At 42.4% G+C, this 21,202-nt stretch overlaps 1 protein-coding gene across 1 annotated transcript in view; it reads right to left on the reverse strand.

Moving 5' to 3' along the window:
* Positions 1 to 4,801: 4,801 nt before the first annotated feature.
* The window catches only part of ARFGEF1 (ARF guanine nucleotide exchange factor 1), a 319,100-nt gene continuing 302,699 nt past the window's right edge, over positions 4,802 to 21,202 (reverse strand). Inside the window, exons 37-39 of the mRNA XM_082258428.1 lie at positions 19,915 to 20,053; positions 13,254 to 13,371; positions 4,802 to 5,861 (exon numbers count right to left, since the gene is read on the reverse strand). Of these exons, the coding sequence (XP_082114554.1) occupies positions 5,628 to 5,861; positions 13,254 to 13,371; positions 19,915 to 20,053 (491 nt within the window). The 3' untranslated portion in view covers positions 4,802 to 5,627. The remainder of the gene's footprint in view (positions 5,862 to 13,253; positions 13,372 to 19,914; positions 20,054 to 21,202) is intronic.

Raw genomic sequence — 21,202 nt, forward strand, 5'->3', positions numbered from 1 at the left:
TGAGTTTCTACCATATCTACCTGGGTCAATTCACAGCAGAGGATCACTGGAACTCCCTCTATATTGATCCTGTTAAAAAGAAGAGGAAGCAAGGGCATAGCTAAGGGTGTATTAGTCTCATGGAGCCATCCAAGCATGCACTGCTTCTGACAGTGGATACAAACCTGTTCAGTTTGTTGTTGAAACTGGAGGCCAGGAGGTCCATGTCCGGTGTCCCCACTTGTGATATAGGTCCTTCAAAACCTCCAGGTGTAAAGACCACTCTCTCAGGTCCAGGAGCTGATGACTGAATATGTTTGCCTGCCAGCTGTTCACACCTAGAATGTACACAGCTAATAAGGCTGGAACATGAAGCTCTGCCCAGGACAGGATACGGTCTACCTCCCTAGCAACGAGACTTCTGGTTCCTCCCTGATTACTGATGTACGCTTCCTCCGTGGTGTCTGACTGAATCCAGATCTAAAGACAGTTTGGCAAGAAAAAAAAAACTGGGAATGCCTGACAGTATTCAGTCCCCAAAAATGCAGTGTGTTGCAAGCTCAAAACTGGACAGCTGAGTGTGATTCTGGCAGATCTTCACATATTTTCTGTACTCGCATGGCCTTTAAATGGATAAAACTTGGGGAAATTAGCATTTATTGCAGAGATGTACTGTTTTAAAATACTTGTTTTGGGTCAATGATTTAAAATACTGAAGAATTTTGGTAATTGTAACATCAATTAACTGCGTCTCAAAACAGTTACATTCAAGGCATGCCATGAATGATATCTATCACAAGTACTTTTGCTCTCAAACAAATTGTCAAACCATTAAATAGCTGGTGTCATAACTAATCACATGTCCAGCACCATGCCAACGGGCAGCTACCTTGGTTGTAAAGGAGAGGAAGACTTCCACTTTACAGTATCAGATTAAAAAAGTCTCCTGTTTCCAACCATAACTACCATCCTCCACAGTCCACCTGAGCATCCAGTTCAAATTTACTATTGTAGAGATGATCTGCCCTCTTCCTTCCCTGATTTCCTTGTGCAATACACAAGAAAGCCATCAGGCATCTAATTAGACCTTTGATGTCTGCTCTTCTAAAAGTGGATCTCTCACTACCTACAGTGCCTTGGAAAAGTATTCAGACACCTTGAAATTTTCTACATTTTGTCATGTTACAACCAAAAACGTAAATGTATTTCATGTGATGGACTGACACAAAGTGGCACATAATTGTGAAGTGTAAAAAAAAAAAAGATAAATGGTTTTCAAATTTTTTGTACAAATATATATCTCAAAAGTGTGGCGTGCATTTGTATTCAGTCCCCTTTACTCTGATACCCCTAACTAAAATCAAGTGGAACCAATTGCCTTCAGAAGTCACCAAATTAGTAAATAGAGTCCACCTGCGTGTAATTTAGACTCAGTATAAAAACAGCTGTTCTTTGAAGCTCTCAGAGGTTTGTTAGAGAATCTTAAGCCCCGTACACACGTACCAATTGTCGGCCGTAAATATTCGGCCGACGACCGATCGGCCGATTGTAGGCTTGTTAGTATGATGCTTCCGACAGCGCATTTTCGGCCGAACAGAATCTGTCGTGCAGGCATTAAAATTTTTGTTGGCCAACACCAGAACGGCCGATTGTTTGCCAGTCAGTACAGATTTCGGCCGACAGACAGCAGATTAGCAAGACTGGGCATGCTCAGAAAAGAAAAAACACACGGAAAGTTAACCATCACATGACATCACTTCTGCATTCGGCTGTTGTTGGCCGACAAAATTCGTGTGCAGTCTTTTGCAGTTTTCAACAGACATGACAGCCCTGGACAAAAGACGGACGATCGTTCGGCCGACGATCAGTACGTGTGTACGGGGCTTAAGTGAACAAACAGCATCATGAAGGCCAAGGAACACTCCAGACATGTGGAAGAAGGTGCTGTGGTCAGATGAGACCAAAATTTAACTTTTTGGCCTAAAAGCAAAACGCTATGTGTAGTGGAAAACTAACACTAACATCACCCTGAACAGTGTAAAAAAATAACCGCGCTAAACACAGAAAATTAAATAAAAGTGAAGAAATGAATTAAATTAAAGCTGCAGCTACAGTGGGAAACACCAAGTAACAAATAATAAAAATAAAGCTACGCTAAAAATGATGCATGTAATAAAACAAATATATCTCAAAAAATAGCAGTGAGCTATCAAACAAATGTGGAAATGATAAAATTGTGCAATCAAATAAAAAAGGACACCCCCTTAACCAGTATAAACAATGACTCCGAATTATAAATTGAATAAAGAGTCCATTGAAATAATAAAGAGTCCAAATGATGTGTATAAAGGTGCAAAGAAACAGAATCCTCCACCGCTAAATGAACTTTTCTTCCACCGTGTTATAGTGCCAAAATCACGCTAATGCGCTTACCAAATGGAGGCTGTAATCAAGCATTAGTTATGAACCATGAGAGATATACATCCAATCAGCTCAAAGAGAACCCTTGGCAGCTTCACTCCAGGTCCGCAAGATGGTATGCACAGCGGTATAGAGAACCCAGGCAATCCACAATCCAGATGATCACTGACACCAGCTCACCTCACCTCGTGAAAGGTGGTTCTGTAAAGTATGTCTGACTCAGGGGGACTGAAAACAAATGCACACCACACTTTTCAGATACCGTATTTTCCGGCGTATAAGACGACTGGGCATATAAGACGACCCCCCTAATTTTCAAGTTAAAACATAGGTTTTGGGCTATACTCGCCGTATAAGACTACCCCCCCTTCCGAAGCAAGGCAACATCATTGAAAAACATCAGATTTCTCATAGATCTCCAAGGTACCCTAAGTATTACCAGTAGATGTAATCTCAAGACGCTGGCTGTGCGGGAATCCTGTACCGGTATACCGTATGTACCGTAGCTTCGGCTACATACAGTATACCGCGCTGAGCCAATCAAAGTGAGCGATGTATTCTATTATTGAATGCAAAGCCTGCTCAGATTGGCAGAGTCAGAGAGGCGGGTTGATGTTACTCAGCCAATACGAGCAGGCTTTGCATTCAATAATAGAATACACCGCTCTTCCTGATTGGCTCAGCGCGGTACACTGTATGTAGCCAAAGCTACGGTACATACGGTATACCGGTACAGGATTCCCACACAGCCAGTGTCTTGAGAGATTACATCTACCGGTAATACTTATACTTAGGTTACCTTGGAAATATTATACTAGGCGTATAAGACGACCCCCCATTTTTGGGGGATTTTTTTGAGGTTCAAAAGTAGTCTTATATGCCAGAAGATACAGTATTTGTAAAACATTTTGAAAACCATTTATCATTTTCCTTCCACTTTATAATTATGTGTCACTTTGTGTTGGTTTACCACATAAAATCCCAATAAAAATAGATTTACGTTTTTGGTTGTAACATGACAAAATGTGGAACATTTCAAGGGATATATAAATACTTTTTCAAGGCACTGTATGTTCACTTTCACTAAGGGATTTGTCAAGGAACAGTAATAAAGCAATTGACTCAGGACTGGTGCTATTCCCCTTGGCCGATTCTCCCCTTTCTCCCTCCCCCGCTTAGCACCCACTCCTTTTTACCCTATTATCTTCTCTACTTTTTCCTACTCTGCCTTCTTATTTCACTAAAATCCAACATGCCATATGCAAAATCTCCACTGAATCACACATATTGAGCCTCTCGTTAACTGTCTTTTGTAACTATGTGATTGGTAAATTGCTTGCTGTCAAGTCAACACATGCTATGCATACAAAATACTTGTTTTGCTTCTTCCATATGTTTTTGTCAACTGTTCTCAAAGAATTAAATAAAAACTTGTTGAAATACAAAAAAACAACGTTGATGAACATTAAGTCGGTTCACACTAAGGCGACACGACTTTGTACTACTTCGGGGGCGACTTGTGCATTGCCATGCACCACGACTTCGGAGCGACTTGCAGGGACTTCACATAATGGAAGTCTATGCAAGTCGCTCCGAGGTCGCCCCGAAGTAGTACAGGAGCCTTTTTCTAAGTCGGAGCGACTTGTGTCGCTCCTATTAGAACTGGTCCTGTAGCGGTCAATGGACCGCGAGGGAGAGCGACTTGTCAGGCTGACAAGTCACGCTAGTGTGGACTGGCTCTTAGGAAACTATCATGGTATGTAAAAAACTAGCCCTGCCTTCTATAGGTCCCGTGCTTTCAGAAAATATATGGTTGGGGAGGAAGGGGTTGTTTTTTGTACACTTTAAGGGCTGCGACATGCAAAAAGAAAATAGCAAATTGGTCTGTCCAATAAATGGTAATTTGGGTAAGAACTGCAGCATGCCACAGTACTAGAATAGGAAACAAAATTCACAGCTATGCAAAAACTTTATAAGAGAAAAAAAAAATATTTGCTGGTTTTAGGTTTACAGTTTTTCAGATGGAAAAAAACTGCTTATGGGTCAGAAGCCATACATGCTCAAATTCTTTTCTTCCTGATACACAAGAAGTGCATAGGGACTCTGTCTTGGTTTGCAATGATGAAAGAATTCAAAATCTTTATTGACCTATAACCTGATTAGAATATACCAGATGAGAACCAATATAGTACAGAAAGTTGTACAGAATTTTACATAGAAAACTTTACAGATCTGTACCATGTACATTTTTTTTCCAGTAATAATTCTACATCCACCGCAAGAAGGAATACTCAACAAGAATCAGTTTCTTTGTTTTGTTACCATTGAAGCACAATTCACAGTAGTGATATAATCCCAACCCCACCCCAAAAAATTAGGTTTCCCACAGGCCAAACCAAAGCCAGATTTGTTACTTTTAATATATTTAACATTAATTTCTGTACAGAGTAAAATCTACATCAAACGAGGGAGCATTGTCATTATAATAACAGCAGATGCAACCTAGACTTGGTTATGCTGATTCAAGTCCCAGGTCGCCCAAGAGGAAAAATCGCTCATTTTATTCAAAGCCCTATTATTATTTTACAGAGAAGTCAATGCAGTATTGTCAGCCTCTGCTTGGAAAAGTCAGCAGCAGTAACATCAGGGCTAAAATAGAGTATTAAAGAAAACTAAAAAAATATTTATTCTTTTAAATCTCAAAAAAACCTAGTGCATTCCATAAATGATAAAATAATGGGATCTGCAGCAAATCAGTGAGGAAATGAGGAAATCAAATATCGCAGGAAGATCGGCATATAGTGTTTTATCTTTTATATTACAGACCTGCACATCTGTACATGTTTTACTTCACAGATGTTTAAAAGTTCTTTGATTAACAGAGTGCAACAAAAAAATAGCAACATCCGATTTCTTGTACTCTTCTCGGTGGTATGGGCTTAATTCTTCCATCCTAAAGGATTAGTAAGGAGAGGTGAATTCGGCCATTCAGCCCCTTTATAGATTAGGGTTTTCTCAAGTTCTATATGGCGCAAATAGGTTTCATGTTCTCCCCTTATCTGCTGTACTTTATACAGCAGTTAGGGCTCTGGATAAAGACAATCCAGCTCTGTGCTAGAAATGATCCAGTAAGGGGACAGTGTCTACTACAAGACAGTCTGGAGTGTAATGAAGCATCATATTCAGCAGCTGTACCATTAAAATCACAATAGAAAATTGTTTAAGGTTCAAAGGTTATCTTCATGGGTGGCTTTCTGTCTCTTGTCCCCTTGGAACGGTACGTTGGTAAGCTCCATGTTTTGTCCTAACTTGTCTTGGTCCTGATCTGGGGGTAAGGAGATTTTAAAAACAAGCCCAATTCGGTGGAAAAACCTTCTGAGAATTGCACGTAGTTCTGGGATCAAGTCAAACTGAATGGTTTCACACAGCAGGGGGTAATAACAGGAGGCATGAGCTTTAAACTGCAAGTAAATAGAAAATGAAACCATTAGTATATGCAGTTAGATTTTTATATATACTGTATATATCAGTTTTTTTTATCTTTTGTACATTGTTTTAAGGTACAAGAGTCACTTGATGCAACAATTTTAGGCCCCGTTCGCACGTGAGCAATTTTTAGTTTGTAAAACGCTCAGCTCTAAAGCTCCAAAACACCCAACAAGTAAAATTCCATTAATTTCAATGTTCACATCTGAGTGTTCGGTCACCTGAAGCAAAATGCCTCAAGCTCAAAAAAGTACATGAGCTTCTATTTGGCAGATTAGAAGCATTTTTGGCCCCATAGACTTCAATAGAAATGCCTGAATTGAGCAGAAAAACGCTTGTAGAAACGTTTGTAAAAATGCTTAAATAGCAGCTCTCCACTCCTTATTTCCATTCCCTCTCCTCCCCCTAGTTCTTTCTATTGGCTAAACAAAAATTCCCGAAGCTGTAAAACTCTTGTAATACACTTCTAAAATGCTTTAAAAAAAAAGCTTGTAAAAAGCTGCAAAAAAGTCTAATCACCATTGTGTTTCCTGAGATAACCTGGTACTGAAGTTGAGGGCTCTCTATATAAATAAAATATTTATCAAGTCGAGTATTTCTGCTCATATATGAGATTGGCCATTCAAATATGTAACAATAAAGTTGGACTCGGCTCCTGTGTCCAAAATTCCTCCCAGCTCAAACTCATGATTACCCTTAATTGGCTCCCTGCTCCTCCCTTTCTACTTTTTTGTTAATAATATTAAAAAAATCTTTATAGTAATTAAAACGTTTCATGTCTTCCAATGTAATGCCTTGGTAAAAACGTCCCCATTAGAAGTTGGTATATTGCAAGAAAAACAAATGACAAATTATTAAATCAATATAATTTATGTCTTAGGATAAACAGGATGAGTAGCAGAATAAAATGTATACTGTGTACTTTCCCTAAACACTAGTCATTTTACAACTATCACAGACCAAAACAGGAAAACATTAATATTTCTGTTATACCTGTAAGTACAGTACATTACAGGACACATTGGAATTAATATTCATCACTGCTTAGGTTATGCTGCAATCTTCAGGTGAATGGACATTGGTCGAAAAAAAAAAATAAAAAAAAGCCAGGAATCCCCACTCAGGCATAACCATTTCCAGCTCACCTAAGCTTCAATTTTGTGGCAAGCAATGAGGACAGCCAAGAGCGGACAAAATTCTGTATGCCGTGATGTACTCCAAGATTTCCTAAGCTTAAAGCGGAAAACAACCCAAAGGGGAATTTCCCCTTTAAAGAGGTTGTAAACCGAAAAATTATTATTTTTTTTTCACCCTGAAAGAGAAAGACATAATGAGCTAGTATGTATCGCATATTAGCTCATTATCAAATACTTACCTTAGAACGAGCCCCCGCCGTGCCGCCCGCTTACCTCTATGACGGGCGACATGTCCAGTCGCCCATCTTCCGGGATCGCGGCATCCGGCCATCTGATTGGCTGGAGCAGCGGTGACGTCACTCCCGCGCACGTGCGCGGGAGCCGACGGTCACGGCACGGGGCTCTGAAGGAACGGCACGAGCTGCCGTTTCTTCAGAGCGCATGTGCCAGTGACATCACTGGCTGCATGTAAGGTAAATATCTCCTAAACGGTACATGTTTAGGAGATATTTACAGTACCTATAGGTAAGCCTTATCATAGGCTTACCTATAGGTACAACTTGCAGAGGAGGGTTTACTTCCTCTTTAAGGACTTGTCACCCGCTCCTCTTGCACAATTGGCACTTTTGAGGAGCGAAAAAGCTGTCACAGCCAGGTGCCCTTGGTGAAGATGCCGGCGCCGCCGAGGGAGGACAGAGGATGAAGACGGCTGGGGTGAGCTCACCGCTGGACCGTGGGACAGGTGAGTGGCTGTTTTTTAAAAATTCAGCAGCTACACTCTTTGTAGCTGCTGACTTTTATTTTTTTGATAGGTGCCTGGAGCTCTTCTTTAAACATACATCACAGGACACAAAGCATTTTCATGATTACTTGGGGTGTCCCAAAGCGCTGAGCATGAGGGGTTGGTGGGCAACACGGCAACAAGGCCAACATGCCTAAAAGAACAACAAAAGGGGAAACAACACAAGACCTTCTGACCAATATCAATGTCCACTGAGGCACGAATCTACCTGGGAAACTTTAAAAATGGGTAAGGAGAAGACCAGGTGGCAGCCTTACAAACATGAACACCAGAAGCTTGATGCTAAATAGCCCTGGAAGCATTAACAATCCTGGTAAAATGAGCCTTGACCGGTAAAAGAGGAAAATTGCCCCGATTCCATATGTCTGAGAAATGAGCTGACACATCCACCTACTAATACTGGATTGAGAAGCAGCCTGACCCCTATGGGGATCTTTAGGCAAAACAAATAGGGAATCAGACTGCTGAAATTAGGCCGTAGACTTCAGATAAACTCAAAAAGCTTGATCATCTGAAGAGTGAAGCACCTTTTTCTTAAGATGCCTATGATTAGGCTAAAAAGATGGTAACCTAATGCCTTGACTTATGTGGAATGGAAGAACCACCTCAGGTAGGAAAAAGGACCAAGGCCTCAACACCATCCTATCCTGGTGAGTGACTAGGAAAGGTTCCCTGCAGGAAAGCGCAGCCAGCTTCGAGACCCCATGGGGTTATGGTGATCAAAAAGACAACCTTAAGCAAAGGAGCGACAAAAGACAACCTTAAGCAAAAAGGAGCAACAAGGGAATTTATAGGAGAGATTTAAAAGAAGTTTGTAAAATAGACAAGACAAAGTTAAGGTCAAGGTTAAAGTGCAGAAGCAGGGCAATCCACCTGACAACCTGCACAAGACTTTACTGAGCGATGAGACACAAGAGGTCTCTGAAACAGAATGGTCAATTCTGAGATCTGTTCCTTGAAGATACTTAAGGCTAGAGACACCTCCACACCAGACTGGAGAAAAGCAAAAATGCGCCCTATGACACTGTTAGAAATGAAAGTTACAAGCCTCACACTAGGCAAAAAAGCCTTTCAAGTACAATAGAATGCCTTCCAGAAAGTCAATTTTCTAGCCTTAAAGAGGATAGGGACTACAGAGTCAAAAACTCCCCTTTCTCTCAGGACTTTGGCTTTAACAACCATGCTGTTAAAGTCAGTGAATGAAAAGCAGGATGGAAGACGGGAACCTGCGACAGCAAATTTAGCTGATTTGGAATAGCTCATATCTTGTTTGCCAAGAGATCCAAGTTGTTTGTGTACAAAGTTCCTCTTGGCCATGCAGGTATGATAATCACTGGAAAGCCCTTCATTCTGATGAAGTTTAGGGAAATCAGGGATCAGGGAAAAGGGAAATCAGGGATCAGGGAAAATGGATGCCAAGGAGTCGCCAAGGCATTTACCTGCTTTACGGCTGTCCAGTTTTTTGTTGAATCTGGACGTCAACACATTCAATGCCCCAAACCGCAGGCAAATTTCCGTCGACAACTCTGGGTGAAGGACCCAGTCTACCCGATTCAGTTGCCGATGGGTTGGAATATCCACCTGTCAATTTTTCATGCTGGAAATGTGCTACAACATAGAAGGGTGAAATGTGAAGTTTTGTCCAAGATATGATCAGGACCACTATCTCCTGAGAAGGAGACTGCTTTCCCCACTTCAATGATTGATATATGCCAAAGCTATGACATTGTCCAAATTCACCCTGTCTAGAAGACCCAACTTCCACTTATTTGAAGACCACGTCCCCTGAACCAAGAGGTTCTCAAAAACACCTTCCTAGCCTCATAGCTTGGCATCCGTCTTCAAGACCTTCCAATTCTCCGACGGAAGGATTTTTCTGTATCCAACATCTGCATGGATATCCACCATTGCAGAGCTGATCTGGTCTAGGGAGTCAGAGGTATTGGCAGATCCAAGGAAGCTTGTCCCAAACCAATAGCATATTGAATGCAGAGCTCTGGAGAGAAACTGGGCATAGGGGACTGCGTCAAAGGCAGCTACCATCTTCCCCAGCATCTTCATGGAAGTCCCATATGAGGGACTTCCAACGGCCTCAAAACTCAACCTGGCCTCGAAGAGACAGGCATTTCTTCTGTGAAAGCAGTGCCATCCCCCATGCTGCAGTGAGAACTAGACCTAAATAATCTAGGAATTGTGCTGACTTCTGAAGGTTCAGCACCCTTTCCAGGACTTGTACCACTGCTGGGACATCTGACATCAGTTTCTGAGCGGAGCCCAGGGGATTGCATCACTAGTGTTCACAGGCACGCACTAGCCAATAGCTGTAGAGCCAGGAGGCATGCACCCTGCAGGGACTCCACTTGACTCCCCTCTAGGGGGATCACTGCCCCAGACCTGTATAGCAGCCTGCCAGTGAAGTTACTAGGTACACTTCACACCCAAAAACATTACCTGCAGGTTACAGTGACGACGAGCAGACATAAAAAAGGCCATCCCAGCTCTTGTATACAGGGTCCAGGTACTGTCCCTCTTGGCCATTACGATCAATCCAGATAAAGCCCATCTCTGCCCTACCAGCATTTCAATAACCAGCTTAGAAGTTATAGAAATAGAAACGCCAAAAAAAAATCTTCAGAGAAACCCAGGGAGGCACATTCATCAAGAACATTACTGAGCTAGGAGTGGTTATGTCTGGGTTTTTGGCCAGTGTCCATGCACCTGAAGGTTACAGCATGACCCAAATAGTCATGATTAATAACTCCTCTGTGACATGTGATGTAAGATTAGGAAAGAATATTTTCTTTCTTTTCTATTTATATTATACAGGAGTATACAGTGCATCTGGAAAGTATTCACAGCGCTTTGCTTTTTTCAACATTTTGTCAAGCTACAGCCTAATTACAAAATTGATTAAATTAATTATTTTCTTCAAAATTCTACAACTAATACCCCATAATGACAATGTGAAAGAAGTTTGTTTGAAATCATTGCAAATGTATTAAAAATAAAACAAAAAACAATCACAAGTACATAAGTATTCACAGCCTTTGCTCAACACTTGTTGAAGCATCTTTGGTACCAATTATAGCCTCAACTCTCTTGAGTATGATGCTACAATCTTGGCACACCTATTTTCTGGCAGTTTCTCCCATTCTTCTTTGTAGGACCACTCAAGCTCCATCTGGTTGGATGGGGAGCGTCAGTGAACAGTCATTTTAAAATCTCCCCTTGAGATGTTCAATCGGGTTCAAGTCTGAGCTCTGGCTGGGCCACTCAAGGACATTCAGAGATGTCCCATAGCCACTCAGTTATCTTGGCTGTGTGCTTAGGGTTGTTGTCCTGTTGGAAGATGAGCCTTTGCGCCAGTCTGAAGTCCAGAGTGCTCTGGAGCAGGTTTTTATCAAGGATGTCTCTGTATATTGCTGCATTCATCTTTCCCTTGATCCTGACTAGTCTCCCAGTTCCTGCCGCTGAAAAACATCCCACCACCACCATGCTTCACTGTAGGTATGGTTTTGGGCCAGGTGATGAACAGTGCCTAGTTTCCTCTAGACATGATGCTTGCCATTCGGGCCAAAGAGTTCAATCTTGGTTTGTTCAGACCAGAGAATTTTGTTCTTCATGGTCAGAGGCCTTCAGGTGCCTTTTGGCAAACTCCAGATGGGTTGATATGTGCCGTTTTCTAGGGAGAGGTTTCCGTCTGGCCACTCTACCATACAGGCCTGATTGGTGGAGTGCTGCAGAGATGGTTGTTCCATGGAAGGTTCTCCTCTCTCCACAGAGGAGGGCTGGAGCTCGGTCAGATTGACCATTGGGTTCTTGGTCACCTCCCTGACTAAGGTTCTTCTTCCTTGATCACTCAGTTTGGCTAGGTGGCCCGCTTTAAGAGTTCTGGTGGTTCCAAACTTCTTCCATTTACAGATGATGGAGGCCACTTTGCTCATTGGGACCTTCAATGCTGCTGAAAGTTTTCTGTACCCTTCCCCAGATCTGTGTCTCCATGCAATCCTGTCTCGGAGGTCTACAGGACTTCATGGCTTGGTTTGTGCTCTGATATGCACTGTTAACTGCGGGACTTTATATAGACAGGTGTGTGCCTTTCCAAATCATGTCCACTCAACTTAATTTACCACAGGCAGACTCCAATCAAGTTGTAGAAACATCTCAAGGATGATCAGTGGAAACAGGATGCACCTGAGCTCAATTGTCAAGGCGAAGTCTGTGAATACTTATGTACGCGATTTTTTTTTTTTCATTTTTTATTTTTAATAAATTTGCAAAGATTTCAAACAAACTTCTTTCCTGTTGCCATAATAGGGTATTGTTTGTAGAATTTTGAGGAAAATAATGAATTTAATCCAATTAGGAATTAGGCTGTAACATAAAACTTGGAAAAAGTGAAGCAATGTGAATACTTTCCGGATGCACTGTATATGTTTTGGCTGCTAAAAAATGTTGGAAGTTGGGGATGGTGATCTTTGGGTCATAAGCAGCATTCTTCCTCTTCCAAACACGGTGAGTTGAGTTGATGCTAAAGTGGTCGATTTTGCTCTCATCTGACCACAACACATTCATCCAGTTCTCCTCTGAATCATTCACATGTTCATTAGCAAACTTCAGACGGGCCTGTGAATGCGTTCTCTTGAGCAGGGGGACCTTGCAGCGCTGTAGGATTTTAGTCTTACACGACGTAGTGTGTTACCAATTGTTTTCTTGGTGACTATGGTCCCAGCTGCCTTGAGATCATGGACAAGATTCTCCAGTGCGGATTCCTCACTGTTCTCATGATCATTGAAACTCCACAAGGTGAGATCTTGCATGGAGCCCCAGACCGAGAAAGAATGACAGTTATTTTGTGTTTCTTCCATTTACAAATAATTGCACCAACTGTTATCACCTTCTCGCCAAGCTGCTTAGTGATGGTCTTGTAGCTCATTACAGCCTTGTGTAGGTCTACAATCTTGTCCCTGACATCCTTGGACAGCACTTTGGTCTTGGCCATGGTGGAGAGATTGGAATCTTATTGATTGCTTCTGTGGATAGGTGTCTTTTATACAGATGACAAGCTGAGATTAGGAGCACTCTCTTAAAGGGAGTGCTCCTAATCTCAACTTGTTGCCTGTATAAAAGACACCTGGGAGCCAGAAATCTTGCTGATTGATAGGGGGGGATAAAATACTTTTTTCACTCATTAAAATGCAAATCAATTTATAACTTTTGTGAAATGCGTTTTTCTGGATATTTTTGTTGTTATTCTGTCTCTCACTGTTAAAATAAACCTACCTTAAAATTATAGACTGATAATTTCTTTGTCAGTGGGCAAACGTACAAAATCAGCAGGGGATCAAACACTTTATAGCTAAATTGTGAAAATGGCTCTGGAGAGGACATTTGAGTCAACATTGTAAGAATACGTCAATAGTACTTACTCGGTCATCGCTGATTTTCAGGACTTTAGTAAGAAACAGTAGTAGAAGGTTTGTCCAGGCCTCTCGGTGACTTTCTGATGTAAGTGTTAAAAAGTAACTCAAAGCTTCACTACAAACACTAAAAAAAACAAAACAAAACAGAAAAGCTATAATGCATTCTTGCAAGGTAAAATGATACTACTACTCTAAAAGGGAATAATGTAGAAATATATGAAGGCATTGACCTTTTTTCATTCATTTCAATCACAGGACCCCAATATTGTTTGACTGTTACATTAGAGGACATATTTGTTTTGTTTTTTTTATATATGGTTTCCTTTGTTATAGCTAAAAATATATATTTTTAAATGTATTATTTTAGCCAGGCAGACAACAAATTATAAGCCAATTATAATTTCCAGGCTAAACCTAACTGCTTGTTATCTATGTCATTTTGACGTACCTATAAATTCTGCATGTTAGAGTAATAATACAATACAGCTAAACAGCATCAACAGGCCCACAAGAAGAAAACACAAGAAGGGTGAATAGACCCAAACAAACTGTCAATAGTAGATGCACTTTGCTGCTGAAGCAAGCAACAGCAGAGTCTCAACAGCCGCCTTGTAACCAATGGTTTGGGAGAAATGTGAAGCTTAATTTGGGCAGTATATCTGATCCAAGTAGTAGTTTAGCTGGTTGGTGCTGTATTACCCAATCTCAATGGCAGAATGGGTTCAGGCAGGGAGAGGGACTCAATTCCCAGAGAGTAGAAGCCTTGTAAAAAAGGAGACAAAATGACCACGTAGTTGGGTGGAAGGGGAGGGAGGAAGCCAGAGCGGGCAATTCAATTGGGAATTAGCAGAAAAGGGGGCAGGTCCTAAGGGAGACATGGCACATAGCAAAAAAAAAAGTCAAGGCTGACCTCTAATCCCTATAGGGTGTAAAGAAAAATAAATGTCATATCGTCCAGGAAGACATGGTGGGGAAAGAATAAAAGTGGTCCAGGGACAATGAAAAGCATAATGGAAGACAGGAGGAAACCAGCTTTAAGGCAAACATTTCCCCAAATGGAAAAAGCTGGAAGGATCCAAGGTAAAAGTACCAATGCTGTTTGGGTACAGAAGTAGGAGAATCTGTTATTGTAAGGATCGCCTAGAAATGAAAACTATTTTATTCGGATCCTGCAGGAGTCCCAGCAGGTGACAAGGAAGAGTCCCCTTCAGCAGAGAGTTACACAGGTAATGCAAGGTCCAAAGAGATATGGAGAAGAGATACAAGGTTGACCAGGACCTACAGGGTCCTAATTGAAATGCTGCAAGCAGGGCCCAACTAAAGGAAGTACAGAATGGAGGATAGGTAGAGATCTCAGGATGAGGTTCCCTATCAGATCTGTAGGTGGAACCGTCTTAAAAGAGATGGGCTTAGGCTTGCTCGGGGTCCTAGTCCCAACCCACCTGCACGACCCGCCCCCCCCCCAGGAAGCCGACAATGCACACCGTTAATGACAGGCATTGAGACATTTCCCGGTCCGCAGCTGCACAGACCGGGAAAAGTCTCAATGTCTGTGATTAGCGGTGTGCATTGTCGGCTTCCTGGTGGAATCAGGCAGGTGGTTTGAGACTAGGATCCTGTACATGCCTGAGCCCATCTCTAATAGACTACAAAGCTGGGTAAATAAACCTGACTGAAGTTGTAAGGGAGGCATCCAAAGCAAGGGATGCAATGTGCTAACGTAGGGAGTATTAGGAAAGTAAGGATATTGGAAATTTGCCTGGCAAGGCTACTTTGCAACCATAAACAAAGGAAGAATGTCAGAAAGGCAGGTAATTGCCAAAGCTCCTATAGCCTGCAGGTGGAGAGGAAAGGGAACCACCTACGAAATCTGGGGTAAGGAGGGTGGCAACCTTTCCCCAATAACAAACTGGCAATAAAGTTGCCCACCACCAAGGTCAAGAACTAGGGAAGGGAAGGATAAGTGCCCTATCACCCAGAAATAAGTGAGTTGGTGGTCTTCACTCATGGAAGGGGTAGGGAAGGAAGCCTGGTCTCAGGGCAGGGCTCTAGATCAGGGATTCTCAAACTATGGTCCTCTAGTTGTTCAGGAACTAAAATTCCCATCATGCCTAGCCTTGTATGTGAATGTCAGAGTTTTACAATGCCTCATGGGATGTGTAGTTCTGCAACAGCTGCAGGGCCGTAGTTTGGGAATCCCTGCTCTATATCGTGCAACTAACCTCCTCAGTAGAGGGGATTGCGAACCTAGAACCAATAAACTACCCCTAGGCCATCTCAACGGAAAACCCACATAATTAGGAAAAAAAAACTCATTAGAGGCAACTGAATAACACTAAAAAACAAACATTTTTTTTTTGTATCATGGTTCAGGCATAGACAAAAATGTTGTGCTAAAAGAAGGTGTTAGAAAAGACCTTGACACCTGGCCAATATAAAGTAAGGGGAAACAATTCTGAAGGGTGTACTGGATGTGAGAAATCCGGATCTAATCTGTAAAGTAGGGGATATCAATCCTGAGAGAATTGTGAACTTGGGTAATGGGGTCTGAACCCCCTACTCGGTAGCTGCCTCAGTGTATTCATTGAGGGAATTGCCAAAGAGAGGCTCTCCATCAAAAGACGTGCAAAACGCACCTTTACTATACCCAGTCAGTCACCCAAGCTTTAAGCGCAATGGAGGATTTCAGCAGAGTCTCCAAACGCCTATTCACTTTATAGGAGTCTTTAAAGGAGGAGGTACCGACAACACAAACGATGGTCTGACCATTCAATGCAAGAATGACCAGGTCCACAGTGAGGCCAGACCATTTTTTGTTAAATTCTGCATTCATAGGATACAAGTCAGGAGGGGGAAGGTGGCAGTAAACTCTTTGAGTTTGGCCAGTCATTGTATAAGGGTAAACACGTCTGCTCAAAAGTAGGAAAGGGCTTTACACAGAAGACCCTCTATCTACCTGACAAAGGGATCCTGCAGTACTCTGAAACGTTGCACTTTCCTTTTTGTGATGTGATCATGCTTCAATAAAGCGGTCTGGACAACCTAAAGATCCTTAGTCTATAGAACGCTGCATTTTACTGTGCAGGATAGTGTGAACTAAGCCTTACAGTTTATCTTTGATTTATTCTAACTATTTTATCTTATGCTGGCACAAATCATAACTCGCCAGCATCAGGCTCTTTGCAACTAACCTGCTCCTAAAGCGTCACTCCCTTATTGGCTGAACCAGGTACATGACACTCCATTGCTGCTCCCCCACTGAAGAGCGAAACTCTGAAGTATTTTGTATTGTGAGGAAGGAGCAGAAAAGTGCTCTTTTTAGCAATCCTGTTGCTGCTGAGTTGCTACCTTACAAAATGGTACTGTGAATTGAATGATACTGCTGACTTTGGTTCTACCTTCTTACAGTAGAACAAAAGGCAAAACATTTATTTTTCATTTTGGAGGGTTATACCACGTCAGTTGATTTTTTTGCTGGCAACTTTGTCCCATTGGGGAGATTTTCCTTCACTTCCCATCCCACAGTCACAACAGGAAACAAACTACCCCCCCCCCCCACACCAAAGTAAGGGAGACTGGTTGTCACTAGGACTACCAGAATTGCTGACACCATTAGATGATTTCCCCTTTATTCCTCTTCTATTGGCAACTCAAAAATGTGGGGTTTTCTTTCACTTTTACTCTCCGAGAGAATGACAAAAAGCACAAATAGAGAGGGTAAATCACCTTAAAGGATAAGTTTACCTTTTGTAACATGTTACATCCATAATATTCAGAGTGTAACATGTTATGAACAGACCGTTCTCCTGCTCCCCCACTCTCACAGCTAGCGGGGATCTTCTCCCTCCCGCTAGCTGTCACAATTAAAAAAAAAAAAGGGGGGCCAAGTGGGGCTTTGCCCGCCCGACCGCATAACTAACGGCACTGCCGGGTGGCACTGATGAGCACTGATGGGCACCATCAGTGCCCATAGTGCTGCAAGTCAGTGCCTAGATGAGCAGGCACTGATGGACACTGACTGGCAGCACTATGGGCACTGATGGCAGGGACTGATGGTGGGCAGTAATTGGCACTTTATTTACATTTTGTGCAATCAGGACACTGATGATCAGTGCCCTGATTACTTGTACTTGTCTCCCCTATGAGGAGGAGCCGCTGATCGGCTCTCCTCGCCTCACACTCTGACAGTGTGAGGCGAGGAGAGCCGAATAACGGCACTTCCTCATTTACATGTGGATACATGATTGGACACAGCCGATCACATGGGTAAAGAGTCATGACATTGACTCTTTACCGAGATCAGGGTCGCACCGTGTCCTAGCAACACGGCGCGGCCACGATTGCCGCTGTGGGTGCGCCGTCATATGACAGCATCCCAGAACAATAGCTGCACCGTCGGGTAGCAAGTGGTTAAAGGATAAGTTCACCTTGTGTTAGATTATACCCATATTTAGGGTGTTACATGTAACAAGTTACAAATGCACCTCTGCCTCCGCACCCCACGAGTTCCTGATTTGACAGTGAGCGGGGGATATTCTCCCCCAGTTCGCTATCATAATCTAAACAAAACATGCCCATGCAGATGTTTGCCTCCCCAGCCACGTTTCCATTCACAGTGTTTTGTTCTTTGAGGCTGTCAGCTTGTAGTTTTCAATGAACAACCAGGGAACTGTTGATTGCTCTAGGTATTTCACTGAGCTTCCTGTCAGAGTGCAACTGCCTGCCCGTATAAGAGGTACAGGTAAACAGCTACAACTGTCTGTACAGGTAAACAGCTACAACTGCCTGCCCGTATCAGATGTACAGGTAAACAGCTACAACTGCCTGTACAGGTAAACAGCTACAACTGCCTGCCCGTATCAGAGGTACAGGTAAACAGCTACAACTGCCTGTACAGGTAAACAGCTACAACTGCCTGCCCGTATCAGAGGTACAGGTAAACAGCTACAACTGCCTGTACAGGTAAACAGCTACAACTGCCTGCCCGTATCAGAGGTACAGGTAAACAGCTACAACTGCCTGTACAGGTAAACAGCTACAACTGCCTGCCCGTATCAGAGGTACAGGTAAACAGCTGCACAAACAGTCTGCAGGACCTGGCATTACCCCCACAATCTGCTAATCATGGGTGCAATGCTATAAAAAGGATCCTAACAAAAAATAAATAAATAAATGCATATTTTTTTTACCTGCAAAAAATCTACATTTATTATATTTTTTGTAAAAGAGAACTTATCATTCAAAGCAGTATTACACCCAAAAGCAAACACTTCTTATATTGTAGCTTATAATTCTTAGATGTCTTGGCTGCATTCGTTTTTTTAAGCTTTCTTTTTCTCTATTTTTATCTGATGATCTAGCTAGTAAGTCTGTTCTTTTTCAACAGAAAAGTTCTCTTGCAGTTACAGGGATGAGTCAGACCATTTAACACTGGCAGGGGTGCTTAAAATGATCAGCTTTTATTTGTGTAAAACCTTTATCCCAAAAGGCAAAAACATTTTTCCGTAGCTGAGTATAACATATTAACTGGAGTTCAGCTTCAATTTGGCATTGTTTTTAAACCTGCTAGTACGTCTAACACTTCCCTCTCCCCAGACTGACACTACTGCTGTCTAAACTTGTGGCCTGTGCTCCTTCATCCAGAGTGATGTCTGTAAAATACAGGTGATGTGTTACTGGCCAGATCACCAGGGAAAAAAGAAAATACAGCTACCACATCTAATGATTGGGAAACTGCAATATAATATATTTTTGGTTTAATATCACCTAAAGATTCCAGGTAGGTCCACGTAAATGAGTCTGTTTTATAGAGATCCATGGTTTTCTATAATCCCTCTAACTCCTTTCAGAACTCTTGTCAGAAATAAGAATATATAACCCAACAGCCTGAGGGATATCTGCTGTTTTCTGTGGGAACATTTAAAGAAATGCAGGCTGCCATTGCTGACCTCCTATTCTTACAATGCTAGATTGCCTGGCTGTCATACTGATAACAAAGGCTTAAATACTTTGATTCACAGACCCACAAGTATGTAGATAAGTTCTGACTTAAAGCAGAACTACAGTGCATCTGAGCACCACAAAGCAAAAACAATATTGATTTCATTTTAAATATTCAAAGCAAACTCCTCCACCCATCCATGCCTCCATGCTTTATTTTGTTGAGAAATCACTTTGAAAAACACCCTCTAGCATTCTGGTTGTGGCCATCTTGAGTAAGGGCAGATGATTAGTGTAGCATTTACTTCCTGGAATCCATCTGCATTTAGCTCAGGCATGCAGGCAGGAGGGCTTATCTGAAACCCCACCTGGAGACTCATGGGATGTATGACATCATTTGCCTAGGCCTGGAAACCAGGAAGTAACTAAAGAAATGTTAAAAGAAAAAAAAAAGTGTAAAACAAGTAAATATGATATGCTTTCCTATCCGTTTACTAATGCTTCCAGCATAAGGATTAAAACACTCATTGTTGGGTAAGAGAGTGACGTTCCACCTTAACTTGATGCACATTTTTTCTGGATCTGGAACTCAAAAAGCATTAAAAATCAGGAAAATAAATTTCAGAACAAGTAGTAATGTAAAATTACATACATTATTTATATGTGGGCCATAGAGGATGAAGCTGCCAGCAGAGGATTGGTTGTTAGACTTGTATGTTTTACTCACTTAAGTAACCGATGCTGGACCTCGTCCCAAGCACTCTTCCGACTCTCATCCATGTACATGCGAAACAGAATCCGCAACCCACAAGCCAGGCTGCTTGTCTCCTGCTTCAAGAGGTTTGGCTTGGATTTTCCTTTAAAACCTTGACAAAAAAAAGAATACGATCAACTAGTTTGTTCTGCAATGTATTAAACAAGAAGTGGTGGCTGACCCCTGAAGTATATTTTAAAATACCCATTTTAGAGGTCTACGTAGATTAGCTTGGTTTATAAACAATGGAGGAAATTAAAATGATTGCACGACTCCTCAAAACGTAGAAACTGGAGCAGATGCTGATCCTAAATAACAAAAGGGGCATTAACCCCCTTTGTTAATTAGGAGCAATCAGATCTCTGCTCTGTGACAGGCACAGCACACAGGATAGAGAAAGGAAAGCTGGATCTCTATGGGCTGATCTCACGTCTGTCTCCTGCCCAGCTCAGAGCGGAGGGAGGAGGTGGGTGTTGATCCTGTGCAGTCTCTGCTCGTGCTTTGTAATCACTGCACGGGCATAGAGAGGCTGAGGGATGTGAGACGTCTGTTGACAAGGTCAAACCTGGCAGGAATCAGGCAGTTTTTGTATGAAAAACTGCCACACTCCCTCTGTTAATTAGGTACAGACCCGTGCTAGTTTCTATTTCATTCTGAAACAGAAACGCGCAGGTGGCACAGACAGACATAAGAAGAAAGGTGGTGGGAAGCTGAAATCACTATAGGACTATGATCTGCATCTATGTGACTGGCCAGGCTGGACATGAATGTTCCTACAATACAAGCCCCATCTTGGTTTGGTGTCTTTTTCACCCATTTTTCTTTTTTTCCGATTTGACGTTCGATACATGTGCGATGGCCATGCAAGTGTCTGTATTGTTGTGAGCAATGCCAGATTTGCACATCGCTCTGTCCTCTGTGTGGTGCTGCCTGGCGCATGGGGGCTCCTGGCCTTGTCCATTCACATTTTTAAGGTATGGTGGCCTGTCTCTTCTGGCTATGGGCTGGCTGTCATCTCCCTTGTGTGCAGTCTCCGGTCCTGCCTCCGTTCATGGCTGTTCTTGGCCCGTGATTAGTCGCTGTTCCGAATGCCCGCCCCTTTGCGCCGCCCATGGCCACCTCATGCGCCAGGGGCAGATGATGCGGTGTGACGCTACCCCTTGTGTGGTAGGGGGGTCTGGGGGAGGGGGGGTGTCTGGAGCCCTCCCATTAGCCTTGCCACTATTTGCTGTTGCCACAGAAGCTTCCCAAGTAGATACTG

The sequence above is a fragment of the Pelophylax lessonae genome, assembly GCF_965119305.1.
Source record: "Pelophylax lessonae genome assembly, chromosome: 5".
Taxonomy (NCBI): Eukaryota; Metazoa; Chordata; class Amphibia; order Anura; family Ranidae; genus Pelophylax; species Pelophylax lessonae.